General features: G+C 39.5%; 1 protein-coding gene across 1 annotated transcript in view; it reads left to right on the top strand.

Moving 5' to 3' along the window:
* The first annotated feature begins 9811 nt into the window (after positions 1-9811).
* Positions 9812-14202, top strand: part of TEK (TEK receptor tyrosine kinase) — a 37690-nt gene continuing 33299 nt past the window's right edge. Inside the window, exon 1 of the mRNA XM_057417046.1 lies at positions 9812-10256. Within this exon, the coding sequence (XP_057273029.1) occupies positions 10205-10256 (52 nt within the window). The 5' untranslated portion in view covers positions 9812-10204. The remainder of the gene's footprint in view (positions 10257-14202) is intronic.

Here is a 14202-nt window from a genome sequence, read left to right as displayed (position 1 = left end):
TTCACCAATAAAAGAAATAACAGGGAAAATTATTTGTATTTTCTGCAATTTTTTTTTTTCCCTCAGGTTTCAAGCTGCAGTGTCATGCACAACCTCTACTTTGAAAAAATACTTAGATCCAACATCATAGAAGAAAACCAGGACTGATGCAGAAATAACAATGTGTTTTTCAGAACTTTCAGAAAACATTTACATAAAACAAAATTTCCATGTGGGTATTTCCTGCACATTCTACATGTAATTAAAAACTCCCTATTGATAATTTTTTCCACCTTATATGTTGTAACCCTAGTCCCAGTCAAAGAGAAAAAAAAAAAGCACAATTGACTGTAGATAGGAATCTTAGCCAGACAGTAATCCAGCCTTTTTAAAAAATAATGACAAGGAGCAGGGTCTGGATTTGTAATTGTTCCACTCTCTTAGAAAAGTTTTCCAAAAAAGCAGTAGACTGTATGCTTCACTTCATAGAACTGGGGTAGACCAAGAATTAGAAAATGTGCTGAGTCGATTAAAATAGAAGTTCTGTATTTATGTCACTGAGTTTCTCAAATCTGTGATTGTCATTGGGAGTATAAAGAGTTATGTAAAGCAAAAATATTTAAGATTCTCACAGAGAAGAACATGTTTCCAAATTCAGCACAGTAAATGCTGTTGCTCTGTATATGTGTGTCTGTATAATATTTAGAGATAATAGAACAGGATTTCTATAAACCAAGGACTGTTATCTAGGGGAAATTTCCACTAATGTCTCTTCCTTCCTGTCAAAGTTTCAGCTATTGCAGAGAGAGCCCATTATTTGCTGAGATAAAGTTGAAGTCTAATATTCTCACCAACCGAATCATCAGAGATGATCTGAATTCCACTTCTGCTACAATAACACATTTTAATGAACAATGGAAAAAAAGCTGCAGACTGAGTAAACAGACTGCTTTAAATTTGCTTCCACTCAGGGCAGGGGATAGTTTTATTCTTTGGTAGTGATTCTGTAAAATAGCAGGGCAGAGTTTACAGATTTTTGTGGTGTTCCCAGGAGATGCTTGTCATAGAAGTCCTCTCTCCAGCATGATGTTTTTGTGCTGTTCAGGGATCTCCAGGTTACCTGTTCCTGTCTCAGAATCTTGTCAATTGTTCTGACTTTTAACAGTTCATCCTGATGGCCCTGGATTATGGTCATAGTACCCGTAGCTGAAAAGAACTGTATGGATTCTAAACGCTGAGGTACACAGCAGGCATTTTATCTCTCTCAAGGACATTAACAACTTATTCCCAGAAGTGAGCTGAGTAAATTGTATCCATATCTAGCTCTCAACATCTCAGTGAAAATAACTTGTGTTTAAGAAAATATAAAAAGAGGTAATCTTCTTATATTTTCTTAAACACAAGCTTAAGTACCAGACACATGGCATTTTTTCACCAAAGTTCTTGTGTGTATCAAGACAGTTACTCAGTTACACAGGTCTCTCTCTCCAGGCAATCTTTTATCCATTTTATGTGATGACTTCAAACTGAGAAGACATTAAGTGGCAACATCTATGAGGTGAAGAAATCTAAAACCTTTTCTGCTCACCTCTCTCACCAAGGCTGATTAGACCACACAGTGAGCCCCAAGACAATTTTCAGTCCACCTCACTGTCCACTTACTTAGCCTGTACTTTGTCAGCTTATCTATAAGGATCTGATGGAAAACCATGTCAAACACCTTGCTGATGTTGAGGTAAACACCTACACCTCTCTCCTTGCTCACTGAGTTAGTTACCTCATTGTGGATGGCTATTAGGCTGATTAAGCACCATTTCCCCTTCATGAATCCATGCTGCCTGCTCACAATCACCTTCCGATCCTTCATGTGTTTGGAAATGGTTTCCAGCATAAGTTGCTCCATTCTCAGGGATTGAGGTGAGGCTGACCAGCCTGTAGTTACCTGTCTTGCTCTTTCTCTTCCTGAAGATAGTCATGACATTTGCTTCTTTTCAGTCTCCGGAACCCCTCTTATCACCATGAAAAAACAATAAGCAAGCATGGCCTCACAATGCCATCAGCCAGCTTCTGCACATGTGTGTGCATCCTTACAAGCCCTACAGATTTATGCATAGTTTGTTTAAAAGTTGCCTCACTTAGTCATCCTCCAGAAAGATGCTACTGAGGCATTAGAATACCAGGTTTGGCAGTGTCTGTGAATCCAAATCCCACTTCACTGTCACACTGCACAGAAACAAGCGTTTCAATTTTAAAATCTTCAACCAAATGGTCTGTTGTTTCTATGTTTGCTCTTTGCATGTTGAGCATAGGAATGAGTGTCATTCTTCCCAGCTCATGATGGGATGATACTGCACCAACCTTGTTCCCCTATTCAGAGATATCGTGCATCCAGGCTAGCTGTGGTGTTGCTGCAAGCATGAGGTAGTCGTCTTGTTGGTCTTCTTGCTTCATCTTATTTCCATTGCTTTTCATTGTGATCAAAAAAAAAAAGGGTATTTTTCTGTCAAAATGAGTTGATTTTTTTCTCCTTCTGTTAATGAGCTTTAGAAGTCAACATTCTGCATTCCTATGTGAAATTCCAGGTGAGCAGAATACTGAGGTTCTTTTTTAGTTCTTTCTGCCTGACATTATTTAATGTTTCTTAGTGCTGGTGTGGTCTGTTTCACAGCTGGAGGAGTAAGTTTCCAAAGTGAGTGGTTGTAAAGTCTGGTTTTTTAAGTCTATTTTTCTGCTGCAAGTGTAAGACAAAAATACAAGGCATAAGACGGATCTTATGATGAGATACTAGCCATAAAATACCTTCGTTTGAGGAGAAAGATGTTAAAATGCTTACTTTATAACAACTGTTCTGCAAAGTATCTGCTTTGTGTGAACTCCTTGGAAACATGTCTCAGTGATAAAGCATCTTGGTGATGTGGATGTGGCAATTGTTTGAAGTGAAAAAAACCCCTCAGATTCTAAGATCACAAAATTGGCATTCACTTAAACACATACAGAGTGCTGAATGCTAGCTGAGTGCTGTACGTATTTTAGATGATAATTCGGCCAAAGCAATACTGTGGAGTGCACATTAATCTCTTCAGAGGGGAACTGAATTACTCCCAAGCCAGTGTCATCTTTCTCTTTTTTTTGGTTAAGAGGAAGGAAGCCTTTAAGCATTTCGTAACTGCAGAGATGTTCTGAATTCAAAATCCCAGCTTTGATCAATCATTCATTGGCATTGGCAGAAGTTTGAAGCAGAGGAAGAAATGTTCCGTTCGCTGGTTTGCAGTGTTCTCCTCTCAGGAAGGAGGACTGGCTGGTCAATATGCCAGATGTGTGAAATGGAGGAAGTCTCCCACATCTTAAAGAAAAAAACAAAAAAAAAAGAGCCAGAAATGTAAAATGATCCACTCATTTCCTCTTGTAAAGCTAATTCCTTGAAAGCTACAAAGTGGCTGGGCTTGATTCACTCAGCACTGGTATCTTTGGATCAGGCCCAAGAGTTCTGCTGTGCAGCAAGGGATGAGTAAGGTACAAGACACTGGTCTCCAAAATACATCACAAATTTGCCCATGAATACTATTTCAAGTGGGGTGAGAAGGACTCACCATCTCTGAAAATTAGAAAATTAAAATAATTATTATAGCAGAAATTATCAGTAGTATCAGTCACCCCAAGAGTTATGCATGAAAGAAAAAATTCCAAATAAAGCCTTCAAATCTTCTGTATCCTTCCTGTTCCTTCTTCCAAATTAAATGAAGTGCTTAGTGGCTTGGACTTGTGTTCACATTTTTTAGGATAATTCAGCTGAAAATTACTGAAGTTCTTTATCTATATGCAAATCTACATTTTAACTCCTCACCTTGAGATACACGTTTCTCTTTCACGCTTCCATATTTAAAGAATTGCAAAAAATTGTATTGATCAAACACTAAAGTATTCCATTTAGAAATCTTTCTCTCACAGGGAAAATAAGAAAACTGAAGGTAAAGCTGGAGCATTCAAGAGAAGGAACAGTTACACTGCAGCTCACCAACAGTGCACATGTAGCTCTCCTAAATCAGTACAAGATTTTAGCCAATCCCAGTGTGACATCAATTTAGAAGCAGAGCAAAGTAGACAGCAAATTTATCAGTAAGTTGTACTTGATGAATGCTGATTGTAGTTAAATAAAATTAAATGATGCAGTCATCAAATAAAAATGACCATTAGAATCACATTAACAGTGTGAGATTAATTCAGTGGCAGATAGTTGGTCCAGTAAACAGGATTTTAAAAATGATTTTTGTTAACTTAAATGGATGAAAACACTAACCCTGAATGGATGAAAACAGTAACCCTGAGATCTAATGAACACAACACATTTCCTGGTCCTTGGAAGCAATAGTCAAATCTGCAAACCTCACGTTCAATAAGTGGCTTACACAATTAGTCTTTCTCTCTCCAAACTGCTCAGATAAGAAATCTACCTCATTAATGCTAGGCTACTTCAGGCAGTCATATCTTTACTGTGGTGCATCATTTGGGGTGATTCAATGTCAGTATCATGAAGACATTTAGATATACAGTTAAATATACTGTTAAATATATATTTGGATATACAGTTAAGCATTTATGTTAAACATAAATACAAAGACTCATTTGTCCTTCAAAATATATTATTGTAGAAAGAATAAGTAGAAAAGCAGTAACAGAGCAGAGGAGAAAAATCATAAGCTCTGTAGCTTTTGTATGAGCTCTGCTTATCTCCTGCTGAGTGACACCTCTTCAGGCTGGAAAATCTCATCTCCAGGCTTCTTTTGACTTTGGTGCAGCAAATTAACATCAGTTACATCTGTGCTCCCATAGCCTGGTCCTGAACCTGGTCTTGGCAGAGAAACAAAAGCTTGATTTGGAGTCAATTTAGCACATAGTCAGAATCACCTCTTTTATCAGATCTTTTAAAAACTAGAGTGGATGTGCTCAAAAGCAGGAAAACAATGCGCTCAAAAAGCAATGACAACAAGGATGCAGTTTTGTTGTTTTCATAACAAAAACTAAGTGGGATATAACTAGACTGCTCACTCTTACTCATGTGATTTCATATATGTGTTTGACATCATCAGGGGCCATCACCATTGCTGACTCATAGCTTCACTTCCCATGCTTGCTTTCTCCGTGTACTTTTTTAAAAAGTCTCTTTTGTCAACAATGAATTGGGAAACATAATTTTTTTGTTGTGCTGACAACAGGCCTTTGTAAAATCTACGTAAAGCCTATTTCAGCAAAATGCAAGTGACTCGCAAATTAAAAGTTTCCAGAGGAGAGACTTTAGTCAAACAGCCTGATGCCCTTCACAATGGCTTTACTGATACAGAGGCCCTAAAGTACTCCTCTGTTGTTTCATCAGCTGAACTTTCCAGTTGAGAGAAACCTGAGATTTCCATGACATCCTGTGTTTAATTCTGCTGTAGTAAATTCCCTTTTATTTCACTGGCTAGGAAGACAGAAAATCAACAGCTGTCTTTGGCTAAGGCTGTTCTGTTGACTGCTCAATACTCAGCCATTTTCCAGGCAATGGTCTCCTGAAAATCCAAGAGAAGCTCCTTTAGGAGAAGAAAACAAAAACTCTGAGCAAAAAAACCCGATGATATCTATGTTTGCAATCCTGACTTACCTTTTGAATATGCTTATGCAGGAGAGGCAGCAGAAAAAGCAAAAAGTAACTGCACCTCCACAGTGTGCCAAATGCAAGAGAATGAGCTACAACAAAAAACAGATTCTACTGCCTTTTCTACCTCACCTTAAAGTTTCTCACAACCACTCCTCTATACTGTCCTTTCCCTGTTATTACAACTTATCTTTAGCTATGTACCACAGAAACCTTTATCTACCCCCAGTTTCTACACTGCCACTGCACCTTGTAGGGATGGTCCTCCACCTGACCACTTTGACCAGCCACTGCACCTGCACTCTGCCTGGCCACCTGGATCCTATCTCTCGCTTCCAGGTAAAACAGACGGCTTAGGGGCTGCAGCTGGCCTCAGTGGCATAGGCTGTTCTGTAGGGAAGTGTCCTGGGTTCAGTAGTAGCAGTGATGTTTCTCCTTTCGTGGTAGCTGGTGCAGTGCTGTGTTTCGACTTCCAGCCTGGGAACAGTGCTGGTGATACCGATGTTTTCGGTTGTTGCTAAGTGATGTTTACCCTGACCAAGGACTTTGTGAGGCTCATGCTCTGCCAGGGAGGAGGGGAAGCCGGGAGGAAGCAGAGACAGGACACCTGACCCAGGCTAGCCAAAGAGGTATTCCATACCACAGCACGTCATGCCCAGGGTGCGGGGTAACTGGGAGTTACCCGTAAGGACACGGGCTTCCAGGTGGGACTCATTTCTTGGCTGGTGGTATTGTATTCTCTTCCCTTGTTATTTTCCCTTATCATTGTTGTCGTTGGTGGTAGCGGTGGTGATTTGTGTTGTACATTGGTTGCTGGACTGTTCTTGTCTCAACCCGTGGGAGTTGCACTCTTTCGATCCTCCTCCCCATTCCTCCTGGAGTGGGGAAGGGGAGAGCCCTGGGGGGAGGGCTCAATTGCTCTCAGCCCGGCACCACTCACTGAGAGTGAGTGAACAAGCTGTCTGGCTAGGGTTTAAACCACAACAGGGAGAACAGGATCTGTTTAAGAAAAGAAGCTTAAACTCTCTTATTTATGACCCTCTGCTTCACATTACCTGATTGTGGTGAGTAATAATTCCTAAAGTTCCTTTTCCACCACACATTAACATCATGTCAAGGCCAAAGTAATGGCTTGTTTCCAAAAGGCATAATACAGCCAGACGCTGCAAGAGGATATGTGCTTTCTGCTAACACATCTACCTGATTAAAGAAGTGCAGAGTGGCATTGTTTCTTTTTCCTCCTCACATATTTCCATGTGCTGCAGCATGTATGAATGGATTGAGACAAGCGTGCTGCTTATCTAAAGAGGAAAGCCTGGTGTCAGGAGTTCAGGGCACTTGACATATCATAAAATTAGGCTTTCAGCAAACAGAGTTATGAAAAGCCATGTTTAACACTAGGATTGTGTTTATGTGTTGAAAGACGATTTATTTCCTTGTTGTAACTAATTTAAAAACTCACGCATACCATTGTGATGGGCATTAAATTAGATGTGAATGCTGACATGTGTTAATCAGCAGTTAACCACCCACAAAAAACATGTTCCTGCAGGGAACACTTTAGAAATCACACAGGGGTTGGACAGCCTTTCTGCGCCCTTCAAGTACCTGTGGAAAAGACAAAGGGTGTAGTCTGTGGGGCCCAAATATCCTCATGAGGGTGGGCCATAGGCTTGTTCATTGGCCAGCCCAGTAGTCAAGAGTCTCTGCTAGCTCCATGAGCAATAAAAGCTAGAATAACTTGGTATCATATTTTATTTTTTCTCTCTTTCAGCTCAGTTTCTTTCATCAGCAACCTGGTTTTGCCAGAAGGCCATTTCCAATTCTTTTTCTCTTTCATAGTCAATGGAGGCTGAGATTTAGGATCCTCTTTTTTGTTGATCTGTCAACATAAACTGGGGAATAGATAGCAAGAGGTGGACGCATGCACAGGGTCTTGTTATGATATCATTGCTGCTTTGTAGAAAGGATAGACAATTTTATTGCACTTCTGTGTTGTTCAGTAATCAGAAGGATAATCAGATCATAAAAGTTTTAGTTCATAGGACAGAAAATTGGTATGACCTACTTTTAGGAAGACTTATCGTCTAATAGCACAGAATCATAGAATGGTTTGGGTTGGAAGGGACTTTAAAGATTATCTAGCTCCAACCCACCTGCCACGGGCACAGACACCTTCTACTACACCAGGCTGATCCAAACTCGTGCAACCTGGCCTTGAACACTGCCAGGGAAGTGGCATCCACAACTATAATGATGAAAATATGGAAGGTAAGGCTGGCAGACCCTTAAATATGAGTAAGAATACGCTGGAACAGTGAAATCCTTTAATTTCTACAGTCTAGCAAAAGCTTGTGTGATTAAGTTTGACATCAGTGGAAGCAATAATCAAACTGTGGCACTTAAAAACTTCCTATATAGAAACAGAGCTTACCCACTTATTACACATAAACAAGTACTTAAATGTTTGCTAAATCACAGATGCTATTATATGTTTCTTCAACGTGAAATCATATAATGAAACACAAAACAAATACATGAGCCTCCTGAGGCTGGTATCCTACCTAAATTCTGACCTGGGTAAGTATGTTTCCTATTCTCTAGCTTCAGCAAGTGTTTGCAGCCTTCTTGTGTTTGTGGAGTATTGCATATTCAGGCTGTTTGCTCTCATTCTGGAGATAGCTATCTTGTCATGGCAGATGACAAGATGATTCTTCAAAAATAATGAATAACTGACCTGGCCAATTATGCATACTGCAAAATCGGTATCAGAGCAGCAGTCCGTAAGCATTGCTTTGCATTTAGGTGCATTAAGAATAGAGATATGATGATGACCGGTTTATGCCCTGGGGAGTGAGATTTAAGTGAAAAGTTTATAAACCTTCCTAAGCTCACAGTAACAATCTGGAGAACCACAGCCTTGACTGAAATTGCTTAAGCCCCTGCCTCCAGCAAATCAAAAGATATTGAAAAGAAAATTAAAAATAGGTCGTTAGAAATAGGTTAAATGAGCAACAGAACAAAGTTATCCATTAGGTAGGAATTATGATAGTACTTAGTGTAATACAGTAAGTATTCTGCTAAAGTGCAACTGGAGTGTGGTTAATCACTGCCTTTCCATGCCTAAGAGCAGAAGAAAATGTTCACAAAATCGAAGACGGAGAAAAGTCCAGGTTGGACAGAGACTTGAGTGACATGGTTTAGTGTGAGGCGTCCCTGCCCATGGCAGGGGGGCTGGAACTAGATGATCTTAAGGTCCTTTCCAAACCTAAGTATTCTATGATTCTGTGTGTATTTTGGTCTGGAACCAGATCAAGTAAATATTTTATATTCTGCCTTCTGTAAGCCTCAAAGTGAAATTTTAGTAATGTTTTGACAACACATTGTGTTTTTGCACTGAGAGGGTATTTTCAGTTTAAGTTCCTAGGTGGTTTGGCTTTCAGTTTTGTTTTGCTAAGGAAATAAATCAAAGTATGGTCAACCCACACCCTATTTCCAAATGATGCTGAACAGTCACTTTTCTATACTTCTGTAAAAGTCACTCTGGGTGTTAGCATCTTGGCAGAACTACAGGACTTTCAAATGCTACATTGTCACATTGTCATGTGTTATATTTAGCCAACGGGTAAATAGGATTGCCCTTTATTTGCAATGCTGTTTGAATAGTGGAGTGCTGCCTTTCCATTTTTTTTTCTTTCCCTTTTTTTTTCTTTCCCTTTTTTTTTTTAATTTTTTTCTTTTATTTTTTTTCTTTGGTGGTTTTCTTTGTATTTTCCCCTTATGTTTTGTTTTAGCTTCTGAGTTTTGAGACCCCTGCTAAGCAATGTGGACATTTTGATCCCACTGAAGTCATAATAACTCTAACTTGGGTATGATTTATTATTGCAACAAGTTTTCAGTCTGTTTCCAATTGTCAAACATAGAGCAGAATCGTTTCCATTGAAGAACATGAACTAATGGAGTAGTTTGCTGGATTGTGGCTGGCTTTGAGCTATACTGGATTCATCTGGTTGGTTTGTTACTGTTTACTTCATATTTTCATTACTGGATGCTGAGATGCGTTGCAGCCAGCAGCTTACACATGGGTTTAATAAATCAGGGAAAATATGATAGCACCATGAGAAATTAACAGATCTGTGCTATGAGGAGGGGATGACACTTTCCCCCTACTGTACCTAGGTGGAGGAGCTTTTATTAGCACTCTCCCGCCTACTGGAGAATGCCATCATTGTTCCTATTTTGCTGATTGTGACCAACAGCAGTCCCCTGCTTCTCCAGCAGCTCCAGATAACCGTTTTGATGTATTGCTGGATGAACTGGATTTACACTGCCCTGCAGTCGTGCTGATACAAAATACCTCTAAGATCCTGCCTTTCCCATCCTAATCTACAAAGGAAACAGGAAAAAGGAACTTAAACTCCCTGTACTCAGACAGCAATGAGACTGTTCCAGCCTGCGCCAGTGCTATGATTTCTTGTCTGTGACTTGTAAACAGCGTTCCACAATGGAGAAGAGTAACCGGTAAACGTCTGCCCTGAGAAAAGGATACTCCATGAGCGACTGTAAGAACTGGATGGATATATTTTGGAAAGCATGGATGCTTTAGCACATCTAGTTCTCTATGGATTCAGCCTGATGATTTCAGGTAAGCCTTTGCTTTAGTATCTGTGGTGGAACTGTCATGCCTTTCTTCTCATGCAATGTGCAGACAAAGTGCATGACTCCCTACTCCTTACTTCAGCACTTACCTTTATAGATGAGTACTAACATTTGTTTCAGTGAGTCCACTTACCTCTCTGCAGCCCTCTTAAAGCAAGTGGGGGCAGGACTGTGTCCAAGCTGCTGGGGAGGGTTTAGCCACATGTAGAATCTGCTCCTACCTCTTTTCTGTTGTAGAAATAGTTTGTGGACACAGACAGAGACTACAACAGGGTTTCTCTTCTGTCTAATGGTATTAACTTCTTCACAAAGCTCACAACTTTGAAACCATTGGTGTCATTCCCCAACAATATCTGCTCTGTGTCTGATTTTATGAAATGGCTGTGTGGTGGGAAATGTGACATTTCTTGGCATTCCAGTATCTGATTTTAGACAAGGTTTTAGACAGACAAGATTCCAGAACTGAAATCTATGTGAAAGTGGACAAAAAGGGCACCTTATAGAAGATCAGTTAATAACACTTCAAATACAGCTAAGGAGTGGTTCAATATTATCAGCAAATGTCATTAGTTCAGCAAGTCAGAATTTAGTCATAAGACATCTGGAGAAATGGTACACAGTAAGACTAACTAATGGAAACTTATTTTATAGTATTCAGAGAATTAATGTTAGAGATGGTTTGCTGAAGGTATCACTAGCAGAGCCCTGAGGAAGCCTGTTCTCTTGCCATCAGATTCCTAATTGTTCAGCATTTGAGTGTTGTTTCACCGTCCATGTTTTGCTTTTTTTGGCCAGTTTGTTCTGGGTAATATACTAAGCAAAATTGGTAAAACAGAAATACAGTTTACACAATAACCTTAGGCTTAACTCATTCCTAACCATTTCATTGAGGCATGTATATGTTCTTCCAGTCCAGCAAAAAGGTAATATGCTATAAAACTGCAGGTTGTCCTGCAAGGAAAACCAGAAAGTAGCAAGAAAAAGCAGAAGTCTTCACTGCTGTGTAACTAGCTTGAAAATTCACAAATCTTCTGGATTAGCAGCATGCAAATACCTAAGAGAAATTATGAACAAATGAGTTTGCAATTTTACTTTTGGCACCTAGAGATTAACACAGGGAAAAATATATGTTTAAAATCTGTTGAGTATACGTTTGGTAGTATTCTTATCTAGCCTTTGGTGTAATAGTCTGCATATTGTTTACCAAATCCTCTTTTGTGGCTTTAATTATGCACATTGTTTCAGCCTATTTAGCCTTCAGATCACTTCAGCTTTTCACTTGAAGGAGACAACCTGGTGCTGCAAGCAGCATGAAAGAGAAGAAAAGGAGTCCAGTTATCCCAGCTCTTTTTCCTTGTCTCTGCTGTTTCTCTACATCAAAACATACACCTGATACAGCAGGCAAGCGACATTTGTTGAGTCAGAAGTAGGGGAAGAACAAAAGTTGTCTGCAGAGATTAGCTGTAAACATGGGCAGTGCAGACAGCTCGGTACTGAAGAGCTGCCCGTCAGTGCCTTTTCCACAGGGGCTGAGCAGCGAGGTGTGTGCTGTAGTCACACCCATCTCAATAGATCTGTCAGCTTTCCCGCTTTTGTTTGAGAATGATATCATGTTTCCTGGGGCAAGCAGTGGAAGACAATGCAATCCCGCTTTCCTTTAGATACTGCAGGCGGAGTTCAGGAAAGCAGGAATGACATTCCCTGAGCAGGGGAGGCTTTACACTCAACGCAGACAGTGGACTGGCTTAACCTTGTCCCCAGTGATCATGGGCTTCTTCATGGGTGTGTTGCTGGGTAGGCACAAAATCCACTCCACCCTTTTCCAAAGCAAAGACTGTTGTCTTGGCTCCTGTTACGAGAAACGGCCATTGATATAATGTCTTTTCTTGTTGTTGTTCTAATAAAAGTGCTCCATTTGCAGCTAAAGATCTGATTTGGAAAGTAACATTCAAAATACATACGAATGCTTACTTTTGAACTGCTTGACATAGCAAATGTTCAGTTAAACTGACAAAGGGTTGAATTTTATCCTACCGGCATTCGTGAAACTAGACTGAGCATCACCACACATTTTTATTTTGGTTCATTTTACTGCACTGAGCATTTTGTAGAATCAAAATGATCCTGGAATCCATCCTGAAGTATGGATTCAAACCCCAAGGTTGTGACTAGGTACAATCTAGTTAAGTTAGTTAGGTTCTGACCAAAGAGAGCTGCAGACTCACCTATTCCCTTGGAAGGCAGAGGAAAAAGCAAGGAATGAGTGTCAGATGTCGCCTTTTCCCTTTTAACATCCTCAAATGGTCTGATAATTTGCTTTCAGATTCTCACAGTTGGCTAACTCTCAAAAATGTTTGTGTGTAAGCCTTATTTTAGCAAGATGGCCTCCATCAGTAAGAGACTGTAGAAACCAGCAACAATTAAAACCAGTTTCAAGCCCATTTCTTTGACTATTTCTGGGAGGAAATAAATACGTTGTCTAGTGCCTCTCTTCTGCAAGACAGATGGAATCTTCTGTGCCTAAGCTTTGTTCTACCAATAATCTTAAATCTAAAAATACTGGATTTCTTTTTGTGTGTGTGTGGACCCATCTATGGTAAAGACTCAAAAGGTTTATTAACCTTTTCTGTTAAGAAAGGGTAACAGTGGAGATAACAATGGAGTGGCATTCAGTGGTAGCTTTCTAACATCCTCATTGATGGCTGTGTTTTCTTTGGGATCAATATGAAAAAAACCCTGATAAATCGTATATATTATTATTATTATTACATGACACATTTACATATTTATAAATTTAAGCAACTTTTAACATACATTACTGTGCACAGAAGCACTGTTATGATGCTGTAGGCTCTTCAAATTTACAAGAAGTCATGATTTTTAATTAGACTGGAAAAATTCTAATGATAGTTTCAAGACCTGTTTTTCTCTTGACAAATTTAACCTAACCTAAAGAAAACCTATATAAACTCTGGTTAAGACACACCTTTGACCATGAGCAGGCACTCATGTTAGGATATTATTCTTCCGATAATTAAAGGACTAGGCCTGTGTGAGTATCTTCAAACATGCTGCTGTCAGATCAAATCATAGATTTAATTTCTTGTTCCTGAAGTGCATTTGATTTGTGAGACAAAGCAATCCCATCTGCCTGCCACACTTAGGTTATTTGCCAAGAGGGAAGAGTATCCTGGAGCCTTTTTCATGAGTCTGAAATTTACACGTAATTTAGACTCTTCTTGAGATGTAGCCTTTGTATAATCCAGGAAAGATTGTCCTGCCACAGGGATCACTGGTTGAATCTCTGACCTGCTGAATGTTAGTGTGTCTGCACAGTTCTGTTAGGACAATCATGATTTACAAATCTGTCTTATGGGAGAAAGAGAGCTGTTCTGGTTTAGTTACCTTGCTGCCTATATGTTTGCAAAGAAACAAGTTCCAGCTGTGAATTAACTCATTGCTCCTTGACTCTGCAGCTAGAAGGCAAAAACAACAGCAGGCAGCTCTATGCACTGACCCTAAGTAGAATTACAAAAGTGGGATGATTCTCTCTGGTTTGCCCTTCTATTTCTCATCTTTGCAGTTTGCTTTCGGTATATGCCTGGTTCAGACCCAGCGAGAGGTAGAGTAGCTATTAGGAAGCCTGTGTTCCCAAAGGCCATTTCAGCAGTGGGGAGTAATCAGGAGTGAAAAGGCATTGCATCAGACTCTGAGGAATAAAATCTAAAAGAGTGAAATGGAATTATGCTACATTCACAAGTGTTAATGTGTTATTGTTTTAGATACAGATTTCTTATATATATACACACTATGTATTTTAGATTTTGGGATTATTTAGTCATAATTAAGATGGTTGGATGGATTTTTTTTTAATTTCATTTAATGTAAAAATTTAAGTAACATTTTGCAATAGACTGACACAAGAATTTCAT

Source organism: Pezoporus wallicus, unplaced genomic scaffold (genome assembly GCF_028554395.1).
Source record: "Pezoporus wallicus isolate ANWC-B61680 ecotype Strahan unplaced genomic scaffold, APGP_CSIRO_Pwel_v1 contig_2771, whole genome shotgun sequence".
Taxonomy (NCBI): Eukaryota; Metazoa; Chordata; class Aves; order Psittaciformes; family Psittacidae; genus Pezoporus; species Pezoporus wallicus.
This window is presented reverse-complemented; position numbering and strand designations above follow the sequence as displayed.